The sequence below is a fragment of the Drosophila virilis genome, chromosome X (assembly GCF_030788295.1).
Source record: "Drosophila virilis strain 15010-1051.87 chromosome X, Dvir_AGI_RSII-ME, whole genome shotgun sequence".
Taxonomy (NCBI): Eukaryota; Metazoa; Arthropoda; class Insecta; order Diptera; family Drosophilidae; genus Drosophila; species Drosophila virilis.
In genome coordinates this window covers 14,693,829-14,714,313 of record NC_091543.1, presented here as the reverse complement: position 1 = coordinate 14,714,313, position 20,485 = coordinate 14,693,829, and the positions used below count along the sequence as shown (strand labels likewise).

The 20,485-nt window shown below is 39.3% G+C and overlaps 1 protein-coding gene across 4 annotated transcripts in view; it reads left to right on the top strand.

Annotated features, from left to right (window-relative positions):
- rdgA (retinal degeneration A) overlaps positions 1 to 20,485 on the top strand; it is a 139,849-nt gene that overhangs the window by 84,741 nt on the left and 34,623 nt on the right. For all 4 annotated transcript variants that reach the window (XM_002059070.4, XM_015169171.3, XM_015169173.3 and 1 more), the window contains exon 2: positions 17,990 to 19,921. In XM_002059070.4, coding sequence (XP_002059106.2) covers positions 19,832 to 19,921 — 90 coding nt within the window. In that variant the 5' untranslated portion in view covers positions 17,990 to 19,831. The remainder of the gene's footprint in view (positions 1 to 17,989; positions 19,922 to 20,485) is intronic.

Here is a 20,485-nt window from a genome sequence, read left to right as displayed (position 1 = left end):
CAGGCAATGAGTCCTGACACCAATGCTGAAACTTTAATAACCTCAGACAGTGCCGCTGCCCAGCACATGCAATAAAATGTCTGCTGGCTCATGAAAACCAACATACTAATACCCACACCTCATACATATATGATACACACACGCCCCCTATTCCCAATGCACGTATTTTGCAAAAATGGAAGCTGCATGTTCATGGTTATAACAACAACAAAAAATACATCAAAAACTAAAACAGCAAAACTAAAAACAACAAGATGCTGCCTATCGAAGACCGAATACACTTTTAGAGAAAGCATTTTGTGCTGACTGATTGACTGATTGACTGATTGACTGACTGGCAACGTGCAGTCGAGACCCTCAGAGCGTTTTTTTCACTGTATTTACCTCTTGTGCTCAGGGAGCCTGACAAGGCTGGGCCAGAAAAAACTCTGTCCGCAACTGTGGATATTTGGTTTTATGTTTCTTTGCAATGTCACTTTTAAGGATCTCTGTGAACATTGTCAGAAATATATGCCACCCGAGCTAAAAATAAAGGTCAAAGGTTGTGTAAGCGAATGTTTGAATTCCGGCTTCCGACTCATTTTAAAAGCTTTCATTGAATAGAACTATTTTAAAAGTTGAGCTCAAGAGAGTTTATAGGGCGAAAGAAAACGAATTGTTTTTTCTTTCAAACATATTTTTTATAATATTATTTGAAGTTAGTTCAACTAGACTTAAGCCTCCCGAAGGCGCGAAATGACCGTCAAATTATTGTCTAACACTTGGAGCAACTAGTTTGGAACAGGCTAAGCCGGGTAATGCCGTGATATCCGCTAGGTATCTATATAGGCTGAATTTATATATTATATAATCGATCAGTACGTCGTTGCAGCCAAACACATTGCTTGGCTGAATATATACAATTATATTAGTCTACAGACATACCGACCAAATTTATACACTATAATATCACAAGCGCATCCTTTAAAGCGTGACACAACTGCCTTTTAAATCTGCATGCCCTAAAGCTAAGAGTATTTACATATATAGAACCAACGGCATGCCTAGTCACGGGGTCAGTGGAGCGGGTGCCGCTGTCAGCTGTCAGCGCGACGCCATTGCAGCTCATAAACATGAGGGTGGTCCGTACAGCAACACCCAGCTCCAGCAGCCCGCCGGCGCCCAGAGCCCACCAAGTTGCTGTAGCTCTCGCAGGGAACTACTCAGTTCGTCAACGCTAGCTTGTTGCCCACAGGGCCGTCTGTCACTTGCTGTTTGGACCATCGCGTCATATTTATTTCCAGTCATACGAATGCTTTGACATTGCCTGCATAATCGTTCAGGCTTATCGGACGTGTTCTCGAATGCAATATCGGTGCACATATCGCATATTCTATTCGATATGCATTCAATTGGAAAATTTATTTTGATTTTTCTATACGAATGTTATAAAATTGCAGATCTGTGCAAGTTATCAGGTAACTCGAGGATGCGAGAAATGGAATTTCAAGTTGTATGTAGTTTTGCCTCAGCCGAAGGCTGTTGAAGGCAATGTTAATTATAATAATAGTAAAAATTCCTAACTACTTCACATGAACATGCCTACATATACTATTCTATATATGGTACACATATTTTTTGTCCAATTTCGTAGCACGTTTCAAAAACGATTTCCCAATAATTCTCCTCTGACATACACATATTCTTGCCATATTTATTCAAATTGTCATTGGTTTTGGGAACACATTGCAATTGCCTGGATAATTACAAGCTAAAATCATCGCACTGACTCCCCGTGTAACGGTTTCGGTCCACATTTGTTGCTCATCCATGCCAAGTGCTTAATTGCATACATGCAGCATGCCAATGAGTGCTCATCTACTCATCTATGCTGGACCCGACTAGTTGGTCCTGGCGCTGTCGACCATTTTTCCATCATTGGGCTGGATACGTGCTATACCAGAACAATGTACATATGTGTGTGTGCGTGTGTGTGTCTCTATGTGAGTGGGGGCAAGTTTATGAATATCACGCATTCGCCACGTACGCCACTTCATTACATCAGCCTGTTATTGTTATGGCTGCTGTTGCCGTTGTTCTACTTGTTGTAGTTGCTGGAGTTGTTGTAGTTGTTGCTGCTGCTGTTGTTAAATTCCCGCGTTGCCGTCAAGACAAAACATGGCCCATCAATCTCTGACAGCGCCTATGCAAAACTCTCTGTCTGTGTGTGAGTGTCTGGCGGTGCCGCTTTCAGGTTCTCCAGGGGCAGCGCATAGGGCACTCGTAAATTTCATTTAATCACTCGAACCTTCGACTTTGATGTAGTACGTAAAAATATTAAAGTCCAAACTGTCGGACTTGGCCATTTAATGGCCTGGCTCCTCGCCACCAAAAAGGGAGAGTCAGAGGGAGGCTCACAATTTATTGGCAGCGCCGCTGCTCATGAGCCAGGTGAAAAATTGGGTCAGCTCAGCAGTGGCAGCATTGCTAAAGTTGAGCCCGGCCACTTAACAGAGCTGCCCCAGCACAAGGTCAAATTCGGCTGACAGGCTCGTTGGGCCGCAGACTCGCTGGCCTGTTGCTGTTGCGAGTGCAAATTTATGTTTAGATTAATTGCAACACAGCCATTGCAGCTCAAAATGAAGCATAAGCCAAAAGCTGTAGTTGGCAACAGAAGTCAACAGCTCGCATGGCGAAAATCTGCTTTTCTTTTTCAACAAACCATGCAGTGCGCCCATCATCTACACATGCCGGTCGGCTCGCGGCTGGGCTGCAACAAAAATCTGGCATTTTCCCAGCGCGAATCGTTTGCAATTCACAATTTGCACATATATCCAATGAAATGAAAATCGCTGCAGCCATTGATAAATCTGATCCGAGTGCGTGCAGTTGAAACACTGACTGCAGCGTATGACTTGTTTTTGGGTTTTTCAATTTTTTGCTTGTCAAGCTGATTTTTGCATTGCATCCAATCAAACCGATCCCTGAGCACAGTTCAATGCTGCCACTCGACAATTCGACAATCAACCAGCCCCCTTATGTATGCTACTTATGCCTCGTCTGGCTTTGAAGCTACTTAGCTTTGTTGAAACAACAGAAACCCAACGGGGACACACATTGAAACAAGTTCTATTTATAAAAAAGCTAACGCCATCTGAACCCCTTTATTTGGCAATCTAGGCGATACTCTCCCAATTAAATTTAATTATGCACGCTTTACAGCCCCTGAATTGATATTAAGATTGAGCCAAGTTGAGCCGATGCTGGCACAAACAGATTTAAAATTCGAACAGCTACAAACAAAATTTACTCGCAAACCAACATCAATAGAAGCACTTGCCTCTCTATTAACAATTATAATAATAAATCGCTTCTAACCACATGCAATAGCTGCACATAAAAACTACCGCAGACCACTTAACAGTGCTAGCATTTGCCAATCGCTCATCGATAATTGCAAAGTGAAAAAGATTTCCCAATGAGTTTTGCGACCCACCGCATTCATGTCAAAGGTGCAAACTCATTACGAGTCTGATGTGAATGATTACCAGGTAATATGCCCATTGAAATAGTGCATGGCGAGTGTTATGGTTTTGCGCAAATGGCATGTAATAGCCAGAAAAAAGGGCAGTGACCACATAGCATATACATGCATGTATATAATCTCGACCTATATGCCATGCTGAATCGATCGGGCAATGCCCGTCGATTCGACTGTCCCTTCTCATTTATCATTTTTATTCGATACTATTTTTTATAGCTTTTATAGCTTCAACTCACAAATTATATGTCGTAGGTGCACTTAACTTGGAGTGTAGGCATGTAATGATTATGAATATCTCACTTTTAAGGTACTTTCACCATTCTATTCAAATATGAAAAACTTTTGAGAGTTAGACACTTGCACTTTGGTATACATACATAGTCGACTAGCATGCTCAAGTTATGAAAATTTTATGAAGATACGACACCAAGCACCGAAGTTAAGCAGAAATGCATTTCTCATAGTATGAGGCCAAGGAAAGAGGAAGCACTGCTGCTGTGTGCATATATATGCCTTTGAGTATAGAGCGTGGGAATAGAATCTATGTATAGAATGCTTGCATATAGTGTATGTGGAGAGTGTATGTATAGAGTATAGTATGGAATGTATGTATCGAAAGCAGCTAGAATGTTTCTAGCGGCTTTATAGAGTATCTCGTGGTCGGTTATTGGTTATCGATTGGAACTTGTTACATTTGATTAAATAATTGAATTGAACATGTGCACTAAAATACAACTGTAGGCTGTCAAGCGTTGGCCGAATCGCTGTCTGTACCAATATGTCAAATGCACCCTATTCTGAGGCTAGCTGCCATTTGAGTGCATTCACAATTCACAGCGGCTCGTGTCGCGTGTGCTCATTCAATATTCATTATAATTATTATTCAAACGCACACACACACACACATAGCAAAGCCGCGAGCCCTACGAATCGCGCGCCCGTAAACGAGCTTTTAATGTGCAAAATTAATATTGCATACTGTTGTGCGTTGCACATTAACAGCAGCAAATAGCAGTGTGTGTGTGTGTGTGTGTGTGTGGGTGTGGAGTGCTGCTATTTGTTTTTGTAAATGAAAAAACAACCACACGCTTTTAGACAGATTTCAGCGAATTAACTAATAAGAAATTGTAATGCACTCGTGATTTTTTTTGATTGCATTGATAGGCTTTTAATGTGTTCTGACATAATTTCCACATATGAACTCATTAAAAACCGCATATGCTTTTTTATTATGTCACTTTTTATTGAAACATTGTTAAGCTTTTAATACATTTTGACAGTTGCGTATGCATTCAATTCCATGCATACTTTAAAATCTTTAAGCTCTTGAATGCTTAGCTACTTGCTTCTCTCTTCTGCTCCACACACGCACACTTCTTTTTCTGTGTTTATTGCCCAATTGTTCTGAGTTTTCTCGCTTAGCTGGGATAACACGCTAGTGCGTGCAAGGAATACCAAGTGTTTTGCTTTAATTGTGATTGTAATGGGTTTTATCGATTTGCGTAACAGCTGCTAAAAATAAAAAGAAGAGAAAAGAATTCGAAGTTTGTCCGGGAATGTCTTGTTTTGCACGACACACAGATTTTGCCCATCTTTTTTATATGCCAATTTTCAATTTTTATGGCGTGCGCCAAAAATGAATTCATTACAATCCCAAATAAACAGTCATGACTGATTTATCTGAAACACGAATAATATTAGTCGATACAAATCGATATTTATTGCGTGTGGTCACAATCGATCAGTTTACGATCTTGAGTTAGTTAGTTCTTGAGCCTCTTTTAAAGCACAAGTCTAATCGAAAATGGACCAAGAATGGACAATTTCCTGTATTTTCAACAACGACAATAATCGATATGAATCGATGACTGCCTCTGACTATACGCATCCGGCGGTTAAGCCCCAATTCGATGCATATATTTGCTGCAGCAGTAGTTGCAAAGTTTTTGCAATTGCTGTGCAAAAGTGTTGTCCACTTTAAGCCAACGCCCATAAATCTGCAGTTATGCAGAATGTGAAATGGATAAGTTACAAACAACTAAAAGCTGCAATTGCAACAAATGGCAAACAAATTGTAAATGAATTGAAACTTTTGCCACCTTTAATGTACGAATTTATTGAAGTATTTCATTCCAGCTGTGCACTTTCATTCATAAAAAATAAAACAAACAATGCATCCATAAATCCATTTAAAATGTGCATAAATCTTGGGAAACTTTATTGCCCAGCCAACAAAGTACAGATTGAAAACGCAAAGAAAATACAAAAAAAAAAAAAAAAACAGCATCAAGACAAAGAAAATAGTGAGCAGGGCAAAAACTTTTAATCAGTCGACGACAAAATGGGCTGGCCCAGTGTTGGCAAGTGTGCTTGAATACGAAATGCTTGCGTTGCCAACACTGTGACGCATAATTTGCAATTAGTTTGCTGCCGGAGACCATCCTGTGCCACAGCGCCTACCTCTGCTGTTGTTTATGTTTATGGAAATTATTTTCCATCCCACTATCCGTCACGCTGTACCGCCCCGCCCCGACCAGTCCCGCTCGTGGAACCACCATCATCTGCGTCATGCCACAGTGTCCACACAAACGTGCCCCTTCGGCAGGATTATCCTCATTTTATGCGCTTAATTGTTGGCTTTGACTTTGTTGGCTTTACCCGCCTACTTTAGTTGTTGTTTATTTTTATTTAGTTTTTCTTCTGTTTTTTTTTTCTTGTGTATGCATATGAGAGCTTGAGGGCCAACTAGGTATATGGCAGGTCGATGTTGGAACACTCTAACTGGAGTTCTTCTCCTTCTGGCATTTCTGAGTGCACTTGTAAAGTATGTTCATGGCTTGAACTAGTTCCCTGCATTTTAATTTTTTTTTTTATTTATATACATATTTTCATGGCCAAGATGCGGAATTAAATGTGATCTCTAGTCAGAATTAGGGCCCTTCAAATATGGGCTTGACTGTGAACTCTAGCCTTAATTGGAATATGGCATATATGGTTAGCTTAATCGAATGGTTGAGTTTGATGTTAAATGTGATCTCTGCTGTTCTTAGCACGCCTTAAGATGATCAAACTTGGGTTTCCAATAGGTATTACAGTGCGAACTCTCTTTACGGACACTTCTCTTACGCTTACACTTACTTTGCCTGAGCAGGAAATTTTCTCTTAAACTATTAAAAATCAGGTTCTGCCCATTCCCCTCTACAGGGCACCTCTTGGCAGTCAAAATAATTTCTAGATAATCTGTAATAATCTGCCAGTAATAACGGCTTATAAGCTTGGCAAGATTGGATCGTTCCAGACTTTCTACGCAGATTTCCGCCTTGTGTGTATGTGTGTTTGCGGCTTTCTTTTAATGAGGGTATTTTGTTTGCATCTTCTCAGTATATTCATTGTTATCTAACACCAAAGCTTACACAAAATCTACTCAGAACCAAAGATTTTCGCTTATTTCGGTCAAACTCAAACATAAGGTTATAAAGCTATACAAAGTTATTAAATGTGTGTGCATGTATGTTTGTTGAGAGTGTATATGCATGTATATTTCGCTTAAATCAAAACTCAATGCAACCAAAGGGGCTCATTATTACAACATAATATAAAAGCATCTACGTACATGCATGAACATATAGATTATTGTGCGAACATGTGTGTGTCTGTCTGTCTATGTGTTTGTGTTTTTTCCATTTTGTTTGTATTGTTGGTTCTTTTGTTTGTTAATGGAAAAAGTGCCTGTTGCTGATTGCATAAAAGTTTAGCTTTCCAATAGATATCATAATAAAGTAGGGCTCATTGTTATTAGTTCGCCTCGGTTACGAGCTCTCCACTCCAAGTTTGGCCAACTTTGGCCAACCCAAACCCTCATATTTCCAGTTACTTTTCAATGTGGAACAACAGTTATATAATAATTACATACAATTTGAAAGCTGGCAACAAGTTTTGTTGCTGCACAATTGAAAAGCTGAAAATAGTTTCCATTGAATCTGTATTACGTTTTGAACTTGCAGACAGACAGAAACCATACAAATACCTGCACTCGCATGCACCAAGGAATACCCTTAATGAGTTGGCTTCGTAGCAAATTAATAGGAATCGGGCAATGGCAATACTTAGCCGCAACCTGTTACCGCATGGCCGAACCCAACTTAAGTACTAGCTATCGACAATTTGAATAGATTCCAATGAAATTCAGGGCTGAACTAAGGCGATTAGAGAACCGTAAACTGAAATTAATGGAAATGTCTGCTGTGTCTGCTCCCACTGAATTCTCTTAAATGTTTTAGCTTTCATTTCAACGAATAAATTCAGCTTCAGAGAATTTGGGACATGCAAGTGTGTAACATTGAAGTCTCAATTAGATAGATTTTATTTCGACGCATTCCATGTTATTTGAGTGCATTGAAAAGCCTTTAATTGCGTTCAGCTTATGGATTATAAAACATGTTTGAAAATTTATAATTCTCGGAAATTTTGGTAGAAGTGTAATGCGTGTGATAGGAAATTTTAAAGCATTTCATGCTTTTATTATTAAATATTATGTGAATATTTATGAAACGTAATAATATTTGGTTTTTATCAAAATTGATTTATAATTATATTAATATTTAATATTATTTTCATCAGAGCTGACATTTAAAATTTAAATTTGAATAAGCGATAAAAAACGTGCCAACCTTTTTTAACCTTTTAACCGATAACTTTATTTGGACAATTTGCTGTTTATCCGACACCGATTACAATCGATATTAAACACTAACATAAACAAAAGACATCGATTAACAATAGGCGCAACTATAGAAGTAACCGATAGCAAGATTAAGGAGCACTCAACGATAGGCAGGTCCAGAAGAGATCTATAGATGTTACGTTTGAGAGGAGAGCTTCTGTGTTTTATCTGAAGCTGTTGAAGTACGAGTAGTTAGACAGGCGTACACGAAATGCGGAAACATAACATCAATGGTAAGCCATGCAATGTTTAAAAATTATTCAAAAAGCCTTTAATACTTATTTAGTTAGTCACAAGCATATTAGAAGATACAATTAGCAGATTTTTTTTTTGGAATATTGTTTTTCCATGAATGGGAAAGAAATAAAAAAATATTGAAAAAGAAATTAACATTAATATACAACTCAACTTAATGGAGAATTATCCTTATACTCTCTTCTTTATTTTTAAATAATCTTATTTGTCCATGAATAAGGAAAAGGATAAAAATATTTTAAAAAAATTATATTTATATACATCTCTACTTTACAGATAATAATCCTGGTTGTCTCTTTTTCTAAACAATTATTTTGTATTTTACTTTTTTTTTTAAATTCATTTATTCATTTATTTCTGACACCAACATTGACAATCACTTGCAGGCACTCGTTGCTTTTGTCAAATGAATGCAATTGACTAGATGAGGCATAGCCGCTGTACTCAATAAAAATACACAAAATAGAAATTCTGGATTTATGACTTTGTGCTCTCAGCTATTCCGACATCTTGCCAAATTCATTATTTGTCTATATTTATATATATGTGCTGCAAATGGTGCTGGCAGGACTTTTCAGTTAAGCAATCACAGACACTTAAGGCACTTAAAAAAAAAGAACGTTATTTGTGTGTGTGTGTGTGTGTTGGAATGTTGCCTCGAACCGCTCGAGTTGAAAATTGCCGCACAACTGAACCGAATTGCAGCCAACTCAATAGAAATTCGTTTCGACGATTTGTTTGCCTTTGCTTGTTATTTTTTTTTTTTTTAATTCTCTCTAATTTTTTCCATTGCGTGAATTGGCTGCTTTCCTTAGCCAAAGCACTTGTTGTTGTTGTTGTTGTTGTTACTTTACATAAACACTGACTGGCTTGTTATTGTTGCTGCCGCTGCTTAAAAATTTATTAACGCTTTGCCTATAACAAGTCTCGAATTACCAAAAGGCGTCTAACTGACGTTCAGCTGCGATTTGGCTGCCAACTCGCAGTTCCACTTAGCTGCCTGGCTTGTTGGTATGTGCACAACAATTTAGCACCTGTGCCACAAGTATCTCTCTGTGTGCGTGCGTGTGTGTGCTAGCCAGGTGTGTGAGTGTGTAATTCTTGGCTTGTTAAAGAATTTCTATTGAATGTTTTTGGTTTTCTGGCCACTCGATTTAATGGCTTCTCATTGCCACTTGTCAGCGTTTATTGCCCCAACTATTTAACATATCTTACACACTTTCTATACACTTCCAAAATCAGACAAAAGGGGTATATTTGGTTGTACCCTAAACTGATAAACTGCTGAGACTTTCTATGACTCGACTACTTCATTATATCTAACATTATTAAAGATATACTAACCAGGGCTACAAGAGCAATAAATGTTCTTGCTGGTTCGGTTAGGGGCTCAAACCATTGCCTCATCCTAGGAGGCCACGCCCTTAACCGACCATGTTAATCAGCAACAATCTAACTTCTAATGTCTCGCAATTTGCTTTGGCCCGATCAGCTTTTAAAGATAGTGATATAAATATTTCAATAAAGCTCAGTAACACTCCATTTGGCAGAGAGCATCTAACAATGAATAGTTTTAACTTTTGGATTCGTTTTCGCCTAGGGCTCGTTGTTATTATTTTTACTTTATTTGCCAGCCGCATGCTAAATGCCCTAATTTCCAGACCACTTTGGCCCTGTGGTCGCTGACGTCGCGCTGTCAGCTGCTTGTTTAGCACCTCGGTGCGAGCTGCCAACTTGTTTGTGCTACACTCCAGACTTCGTGCTGATGCGATTTGTTGTGTGTTAACCCCGTCTGTCACGCCCACGCGACCAATATTCGATGGCCTCTTGGCCGACGCATTCATAATTGCAAGTGGCTCTCGCAACAGCTAGAGATTGAGTTAAAGCTGATGCAGGACCAGGAGCAGGAGCAGCAGGATTTGAACATAATGCTGGCCTAATATGCTGGCACTTGAGAGGCTGCCAGACGCAGAATATGGTTAGGTCGCCAGGAAGTGGGTGGAGCAATGCGCCTAATGTGCGCAAATCATCAAGGTTGTCAAACACAAGCACACCAGGGTCTCATACACACACACGCACACACACGCTCAGCTAAGTAGATACACAAGCTAAGACCTGCATGTGCGTACTCATAAATGAGTTCATATGAGTGCCGCGTGTGACATGTGCCTGAGTACTCAGCAACTCATCCGCCTATGAACTTCAGCAATGCACACGTCACATTTAATCCAGCAAATTCCATTGCAAAGTACAATTCGAGCAGCGGCTAAAGAAAATGCGCCACTTGAAAAATGTAGGAAAAAGCTTAGCCAACTTTCGATACATAATTTCTAGTCAACATATTGACATGGATTGCCAATTTGCAGTTAAGCATTTGGGTCGATCCTTATCCGCTTATTATTCAACAATCGCACAACTTTTCAGCCTTTCCGTCGAGTGGCTCGAAATGCGTCATCACAGAACATCTTCGTGCATTGCTGCCGTAGCGTGGGAGGATTGCCCCCTCCACTTGAGCGAAATAAATGCATTTTTAGTAACAACAAATTGTTCTAAGCCACTTACTATGTATTTTCTTAATAAGCATTAACGAGACCTCAGAGCTCAAGAGCGCAATGCTTAAGCATCATCATTTTGATCCACTTGTTTTTGATTTCAGCGCGGATGCTGAGAGCCTTCAAGTTTGGTCGTTGCTAAGTTATTGTTAAGTTTCAATAGCTGCTCCAAAATAAATAGTTTAAAGGGTAGAAGTAAAGCTAGTGATTACAATCAAACAACAAGCGCAAAAGTTATGAATACATGAGTCTTCCATAGGGGAACACCCATGGTCATATTTATAGAGACATATTGATGCGATATACAAGTTATTAGCGCACGCATTTCCTGGTAAAGCCTTTCACAATGCAGGGTATCCCCTAGTCGATCGCCCGATATCAGTTCAAAATCAAACAAGTCTTGGGCCAAATTGTAAGTCTTATATCTTATGTTAAGTCCCAAAAAGTCGATAAAAAAATAAACGGGTAAAAGGTTTCAATAAAATGTTGTTAAATATTTAAAAGGAACTTTTCTACCGTCGCTAACCCTGTCGCTTTCCCTTCCCCTTTCCCGGCCGCACCCCTTGCCCACTGGCTGATGCGTGCTTGTCGATGCTTAGGAAATAGCAAACACGGAATTCATAAGGCAAACAAAATGAAATGTCGGTCAGCAGCTGCCAAGGATGTGAACCCGGGCAACTTTAGGTTAACTTCTGGGGCCAGCACGACAATGCCCCATAGCATACTTTCAGGCGGACAGGCGGACCTGCAAAAAAAAACTATGACAAAAACCGAAAGAGACAGCCCATTGTGACAGGGAATGTCAATTCGGCGCTATAAAGGGGCGAAACAAAAAACAAAAACCAAAAAAATGCATTCGAAAATAGTCATTAATAAAATGTCAAATATATATGTCGGATCAGCCGTCAAATGGTCTGCCAATGCAGACATATGTACATATGTGCATTCATAAATACCAGAATTACCAGTAAAATATATCGTAAGACTTGCTCGTTTTTATGTAAGAATTTCAAGAAGATGTAAGTTATGATAAGAGCTCAAGCGGTCCGGTATATCTTCTGTCAGCCCTATAATTTTTGATTCATTTATATTTAGAAATTTCAAATCTTGTGCTAAATAAATGTAAATTTATTCCCAAATCTAGTAACTAAAAACAGTTGCCAGAGTTGGTAATCTCAAACATGTGCACTAGTGTTGCAAGTGCAGCAATCTGTGGTCTTATGTTCTTGCTTATTTTATTTTTATTTGAGGTGTATCTTTTGATGGGAAAATTTCTCAACTGCCAATCAAATACTTCAGGCTACCTTCTATTTATGGTCTTGCAGTCAGCTTCAATAATTGTAAAGCGCAAATGAAACGCAACCTTTCGCTTGGCTGCCCCTTTGTGGAATACACAAATCGATGGCGACACAAAAATTTCACACTTAACCTGCTCCACTAGCAGGCAACAACAACTAGAATAATAAGAGCCACAACACGAACAACAACAACAACTTGGCATCGATTCACTCGATTGAAGCCTTTGGCCGGTCTTCAAGTGTGTGGATGCCTTTGTGGCATACGTCATACGGCATGCGGCATGCACCCCTTGGGTCGTTTGCTTTAGCTTTTGTTTGAGCATGCAACCTCCGACTCTTGAACACTGGCAAACCTTTCATACGTTTCGCACACTTCGATAGCTCTAGTGTTGTAAAGGTGAATTTTGTGCGGTCCAATTGTGTACAGCCAGGTTCAGTGGCATATGCATGCAGTACTTTAACTGTGCTAAGCAAACAGAAAGGCGGTCAAGAACGAGTGCGAGTGCTTAAATGGGAATCCATGTGTAGCCACAGATTGGTTCGAACTGTGTCCAGACATACGACAATGCATAGCCAAAAAGTCCAATTTATGAAATTGCCTCTAAGTGCGAAATTCTATTTCGTAAATGTAATTTAAGCATCTAAAAACCTGACAAGGTGGCTACACTTTGGGCGCAACACTTAACAGCTGATCATAAGTTAAGCAATTGTTAATTGAGAAGGTGAAGAAGATGAGCCTAATATGCCACATATCACATATCTCAAGCAAACATATATTTCTGCTAAGAACAATTTAAGCCCTGACTTAAGCTCCTCAGTCAGCTTTACGTAAAGCTTCGCATGCTTAAGTCCACTTATTGGCAACAACATGAAACCTATCCACGCGCTGGCACACTTCAGTGCAACAACAGCCTAAATATATGCAATCAATTTGTGATCATGCTTCATAAAGGCACACAGCAAATATTTTTCCCTGGAAGCTAATTTCTTGTTTGTTTTCTTTTTGTTTTTTTTTTTTTTGTTTTGTGAACATTTCTGGAGAGTTGTCACCCTCTTGGCCGTGCAGTTTCTCTCGCTTGCTGAGCTTTTATCGCGCTGCGTTCATTCATTGATAAAATGAAAAGCGGGAAAATTGTTGCCATCGTTGTTGTTGCTGTTGTTGTTTTTTTTTTTTTTTTACTGTTGTCTTTTGCACGTTCAAACTCTCGACACGTGTCCACGCGGTACGCGTGCGAATCAAAAAGGCAAAGGGAAAACTTTTCCCATTCGCTTTCGGGCCTTTCGCCGAATTATTTCATTTCCAAGTTTACGCTCAAGTCACTGCGTGTGTGTGTGTGTGTTGCCTTTTACTGACTTTCCTGACTACTGTCTGAAGTTTTTCCCTCCTCTACGCCACTTTCTGCTCTCTCTCTTAGCCCAAATTACTGGCAGAATGTTTTGCATATAAATATTTTTGCCAATTCCAATAGCATTAGCACTCAGTTAACTTGTCCCGCTACCAACTGTCATATCCCCCTCTCAATCGCTCCGACTAAGCTTCTTCGCTTTCTTCACTTTTGCTTATGTTTTCATTTATAATTTTCTACTCTGTTCTCAAAACGTTTCGTGTTTAATAATTTCCCCAACAGCTATTAGCTGCAACAAACCATTTTTGGCAGCGACAAATGGCGGCAAATTATGAAGTTCCAGTTCTAGACCCACTAGCCCCTGCCTCAGCCCAGGCCGCAACCCCAGCTCCAAGCCGGAAATGACCCAGCGCCAAAACAGTTCAAAAAGTTTCGCGCCCAACTCACACACAAAAAAAAAACTTTTTGGGCAATTTCTTTTTTTAGCTACGCGCCAGCAATTAATTGAAATTAACATATTTCTCTTTTATTTAAGGCAAGTTATCAGGCGAACGCCCAGACTTTCAACCATTTCAACCCAACCTTTTTCCACCACAACCTCCGCCCCGCCCCCGGGTCCGCATTCCTGCCGCGTTCTCATATTTTAGCTGCCAAGTTGATTTCCATGCCTGAATTTCTCTGCAGCGCAAAGTTTTCATTTTTTTGGCCAAGTTCTGGGCATACTTTTCACACAGGCGTCAACTTTACAGCCAACAGACCAGCAAACCCCGCGCCCCCCTACGCAATCCTTATCCTAGACTTGGGGTTTAGACAACCAATTCATATGCTGTGTGGGCGGGGCAACTGTTACGCCTATCTGTCTGACATAAGCTACTTCAATCTGTTGGCCACGGGAACCGGCTTTAAAGGGGATCAGTTCCAAAACAGCTGCAATTGAATAGCGCATTCGATTATCGATAAAATACGAAACAATAAATATCAAGTTAAATCAGTAATAAAATAAGCAGTAATAAGAAAATATTAGCAACAAAATAGCTCAATATATAATTCAAACGGTTTAAAAAATCAGCTCATAAGCTTTAAACTTTTGAAATAGTTTTACTTCAGATCGCCCAGACATCATACCATCATAATCATACCCAAAGCTTGCACATATGTGCTTTTTAAGCTCAATACATGGGCTTCAGCCCATAAAACAGCATTAGTTGAGATCCCACTCGAAGCTTTTAAATGACTTTAAAGCTCAAAACACTTGCTCTCATCTTTTAACATAGCTTAAGTCCAAATCACCTAAATACACTTCAACACTTTTAAAGCTTTTATGTGACTTTAAAGCTCAGCTCAGCTTCAGTTGAGGTCGCTTAGCGAAATTGAAGCACATTTAAAGCTTGGCCACACTGTTGTTCTACAAGCTGTCAAGAGTTTTTACGTAAAAGCAACAATATGAAAGCAATGCAATGAATAGGCATTAATTTTGTTAAGACTTTTATAGAAACTAGCTTAAAGCTGTTGAACACATTTTGTTAATTCTTTTCACAAATTTTGTGTCTTTGCACAAGCCTAGTTTTGAATGCAATTTATCAAATACATCGAGCACTTTCTGCACCCTTCTTGGCGCTTCTCTTCTGACTGAGATTCAAACCGCTCAAATCACAATTCCCCGGCCAGACGCTAAACAAATCAGACGCCAGTTTCACAGGCTCGCCCAACTCCCCAGTCTGAGGACTGAAGCGCATAATATGGACATTGCTTATACGCCAGCGATTCCCCAGTTGCCTTGTTTGTTGTGCTTTGGAGCTTGGAGAGCTCTGTTGCCTTTGTAGTTCCCATTTAGTTGGTATTATTGTTTGCCCCGTTGCTGTTGGTGTTGCTGTTTCCCTTTATGAAAAATTATACAAAACTTTTTACTTAGTGCTCGCGGATCTGAACAATTACGAGACCACTGCCGCATAACCCGCATGCGGGCTTAGGGCGGGCTGGCAAAGGTTTTGCATGGCGGCTCAATGCCCAATGCGGCTGCTGGTCTATGTTAAAGTTGCCTGGTGGGGGGAGGGCAGGGGGACATGACCCCACAGCTAATAAATTATATGTACTGTGTTTGTCATAAGTGCGCCTTCTGCACGCTGAGCATTTGATTTGCTCTGTAAGCGATGCCTGTCAAGGCTAATGGCGGAAAGGCCGACGATCTGCGGCAGAGCTCGATTACACAAAACACAGCGAATCGGGTCAAGAAGTGGAGGCTAATTGAAAAAAATCATTTAAAATCGCAACTTGTTCAAAATTCAATTGTGCATTTGCATAATTTTCAAACTGCATGGAAATGAGGCAAATGGCTGAGATTGGCAATAAGCTTGCTAATTTTCTAGCAGTGTATTTTGATGCCGTTTTGTTGTCTCACAAAAAAAGATCGAGCTCGAATGTGAGCGTGCATATAAATCGTTTCTGATTTTAATGTACTAAAACCCAAATCAATTTTTTAAAATAAATGTTAGATTTAAGCAATATAAAAATCGATCTGTTCAAAAAACTCCTCGAGTAGAACTCATAACTTTGCAAGAATCTACGCATTATATTTGAACATATAGTGTTTATAATGTTCAAACTGCAAATTATTCAATAAATTTATATTATTAGTTTTATAATAATTTGCTATTATATTATTTATTATATTATAATTATTCATTATATTTGTTATTATAAGTATTATATATTGTGGCCATAGATTGATATTCATAACTTCTGCTGTTACCGATTTTTAATAACTTTTGATTCTTCGTTATGTATATTTCTAATTAGCTTTACAAGTCGCAATCTATTGTAATTGCAGCTATCCGAAAGTCTTACGCTTTATATTTAGGCACAAGACACCTCTAACTGAAGCCGCCTGAAAGTAGGCAATGATTTTGTCGTGTTTGAGTCTTGCTTTAGGAGCTGAAACCAATCTCTGCTCTTGCTGTCTCGCCAGGTATTTAAACGCGATAATTACGCGCTGCTCAAGTTCTGGGTCGCTACCTCGCCGACTCCCCCACGCCCCCTTCCCCTGTGCCCCACGCATTGGCAACAGCGAATAGGGCACACGATTTTCTATGAGTACTGCGCGTTGGTTGAACTTTCGGCATTTCTGTGGAATTCAATTTCAAAGCTATATCATTTTCATTTAATTTCACGCTTTCAATTTGCCAAGCGAGCGACGACAACACACACACACAAACACACACACACAACTACATGATGAAGGGTCGTGTGGGTTGTCCAGGTGCTGCATCCCTTTTGACTTGCGCTTACCGCTGTCTACCTTGCCGCTCTCCCCCTTTGCCGTGCTACTTTGTGTATGTGTGTGCGTGTCTAGTTGACCTCGTCAGTGCCTTGCCAAAGGTATTCCATAATAGATTTTTGCACCTATTGTCTGTAAAATAAAACCGAAACGGCTGCTGCATTGCCCTAGCTCGCTTTTCTTCTTTTTTGTTTGTATTCCTGTTTTCTTTTATTAAAATCGAATGCTATCGAAACTCAGTTGGCCTTTGCACTCTATCAAGCTACTACTAATCGGAGATACCCTTAAAAATAGTTTGGTTTACAATTGATTTATTAGCTGGCAATGATGGAAAATATTGTCTATGAATTTCGATTTAAATGTGAGGGCACTGATCCAATAATTGCTGTATAATTGTATATTAAGACTCTGCACCAATATACCCGTGTGTCACATTTTAATAGGGTATATCCACTGCATCGAATGCTGTGCGTTGCATGATTGGCTACGCTTTTGATTAGATTCCTATTTTCGTATGTGCATTGATCGTAAATAGATCCAATCAAGCTTAGCTCAAATTTGCGGCATTCTAATTTTGTTTTCTTGCCAAAAATGTTAACTTTTCGCATTTTACTCCACATATTTTTATTTTGCCAAAGCAGAACTCAAAGTTTGCGAGAACTCTTCACATGTACAGTTTTATGTTTTATTAGTATTCGCAAAAATCATATTTATTTTCTTTCTTTTATTTGATGTTTGGCTTTTTTATTGACAAACGGAAATAAAGTGTTTGTTAACATTTAAAGTACATTTAATTTGATAATCTTCTTTTTGCAGTCTTACAAATGCAAAGCTGCGTGTGTATGCGTGTATGTCTGTGTACTACCAACTTTTGTGGTTATTTGATAGGGTGACTGATGAAAACTTAAATGCTTTATATGATGAAAAACTAACGTAATCAATTCTCGCTTTCTCTCTCTCTCTCTCCCCCTTTCTCTTTCTCTTTTTTACTCGCACTTTGGTTAATTACAATGTATAGCAAAAACTTTGATTAATTAAAAGTAAAGGCAAAAACAATAAGAGGCAACAATAACAACAGCTAGTGCCACAAACCCAGCTAGATGTCGAGCGTTGGCGGCTCACAGCCAACGTTCTGAGCGACAACAGCAACAACAACAACAACAACAACAGTAACAACAATAACAGCGAGAAGGACAGGCAAAACATTGTGGACTTTTTGTGCGTTTGGCCAAGGTTCGCCAGGAAAAGCACAAAACAAACTATAACTCAGACAAAGAACGACAAAAAAAATAAAAAAAAAAAACAAAACGAAAGAGAAAAATAGCAAATTTTCAGCAAATCATCGAAATGGAATTAACCATCGGAATTGTCAAGCATTTAGCAAGCTTTACTAACAGCAACAACAGCTACCAGAAATTAACAGATTGTGAGGAAACGGTTTTATCCAACAACTGCGAAGAATACAACGACAAACAGCCAAAGAAGCCCAAAATCGACAACAGCAGCAAGTTTGAAACCAACAAGTACATGTACTGCAGCAACCATAGCTCACCGATTCCAATATCAATTACAACAGCAGCATTTACTTTTGCAGCGGTCCTACTTAGCCAGATAAACAGAAAAACAGCAGCAACAGTCAACAGACAAGCAACAACAACATCAACTGCTGAGGCAACAGCTACAAATTTAAAAGCTACAAAGACCGTCCAGAGAGCAGTTATCAGCCCATTCAACAGCCAGGTTGTTAAGAGGGGACCCAACTAAACCGGCAATATAAGCAACAAAGTAAACAACCAAGCACAGCCGGCAATAGTGACAGCCCATTAACGGCAACGACAACAGCAACAGCTAACTAGCAACTATAATTAAACCAACGAAGGAAACAACAACAGCAACAACTATCAACAACAAAGAACAACCACTAAAAGTGACAACCAAATATAGGCAACGACAACAACAACCAACTGGCAACAAGAATATTGACGGTTATAGAAACCACAACCAAGAACAACCACCAACAGTGACAAACCCCAAGAGTGACAACTATCAAAAGCGTCGTCCACCAATTGTGACAACCGGACAACAACAACTAAGAGTAACAACAACCAGGAGCAACCACGAATAGTGACAACCCAACAAGAACTAACTAGCAACAACAACAACAAGTAAGAACCACCACAAATAGTGACAACCACTAAAAGTGACAACTACCAAAAGCATCGTCCACCAATATTGACAACCGAACAACATCAACAACAACCAACTAGCAACAACAACTACACTGGCTATATAAATAATTACAACCAAGAACAACCACGAAAAGTGGCAAACAAATAAAGACAACGACAACAACAACCAACTGGCAACAACAATTTTACCGGTTATAGAAACAACAATAACTAACAACAACCAAGAACAACCACCAATAGTGACAACCCCCAAAAGTGACAACTATCAAAAGCGTCGTTCACCAATTTTGACAACCGAACAACACCAACGACAACCAACCAGCAATAACAACTAAACCGGATATAGAGCAACAATTACCAAGAACAAGCACGAATAGTGGCAACCCTAAAACAATTGGCTAGGAACAACAACAGCCAACTTGAAACAACAACTAAACCGGCTATAGAAACAACGACAGCCAACAACAACCAACAGTGACAATTACCAAAAGTGACAACCACCAATATTGACAACTGAACAACGGCAACGACAAAAACAACCAACTAGCAACAACAACTAATCTAGCTTAAGAGCAACTACAACCAAGAACAGCCACGATAAGTGACAAACCCATCAAGAACTAACTAGCAACAACAACAACAACAGCAACCGGCACTTCAAATCTACAACCATGCAGCGTCTACGTACAACATTTACGCGCTCGCGCACACCAACTGGCGCCGAAATGAAAATGCAGAATAGCCTCGAGGTTCCCAAGCAGGTACAATGTGCAATAGCGTTTGGTTATCGATAAGTAACCTTTTATTTATCGATCAATTTTAGTTGATTTAACGATCAATTGATTGTGTTTTATCTGTTATCAATGATTTATCGATAAATCTTCGACCAGTTATAGATAATGTATAAGCAGCACGATAACTTGATGTGTATCCTTACGATATACAATTTAATCGATCGGCTACTGATATTTTATCGATTAATTGATGTCGCAATAACGATCGTTTAATTGTTGTTTTAGTTGGATAATCGATCAGTTATCGATGAGTTATCGATAGTACATCTTATCGAATAACTGCTGATATATTATCGACGCTTTATTTTTTATTGTTGCCACAAACTTATCGATAATCTGCAGTGTACTAATCATATGCAATAACAACGCTGCATGTTCGATAATTAATCGTTTCTGTTTGAATGTTTTTTCTATGCTTTTGCTTTTATTTTGTTGTTGACTCTTGTTTCTTTGGGGCATAGATATTGTCCCGGCTTTTGTGTTGTGCCCGCATGAACTCCTCGTGAATTCCCAAGTTTCCTCTCTTTGACT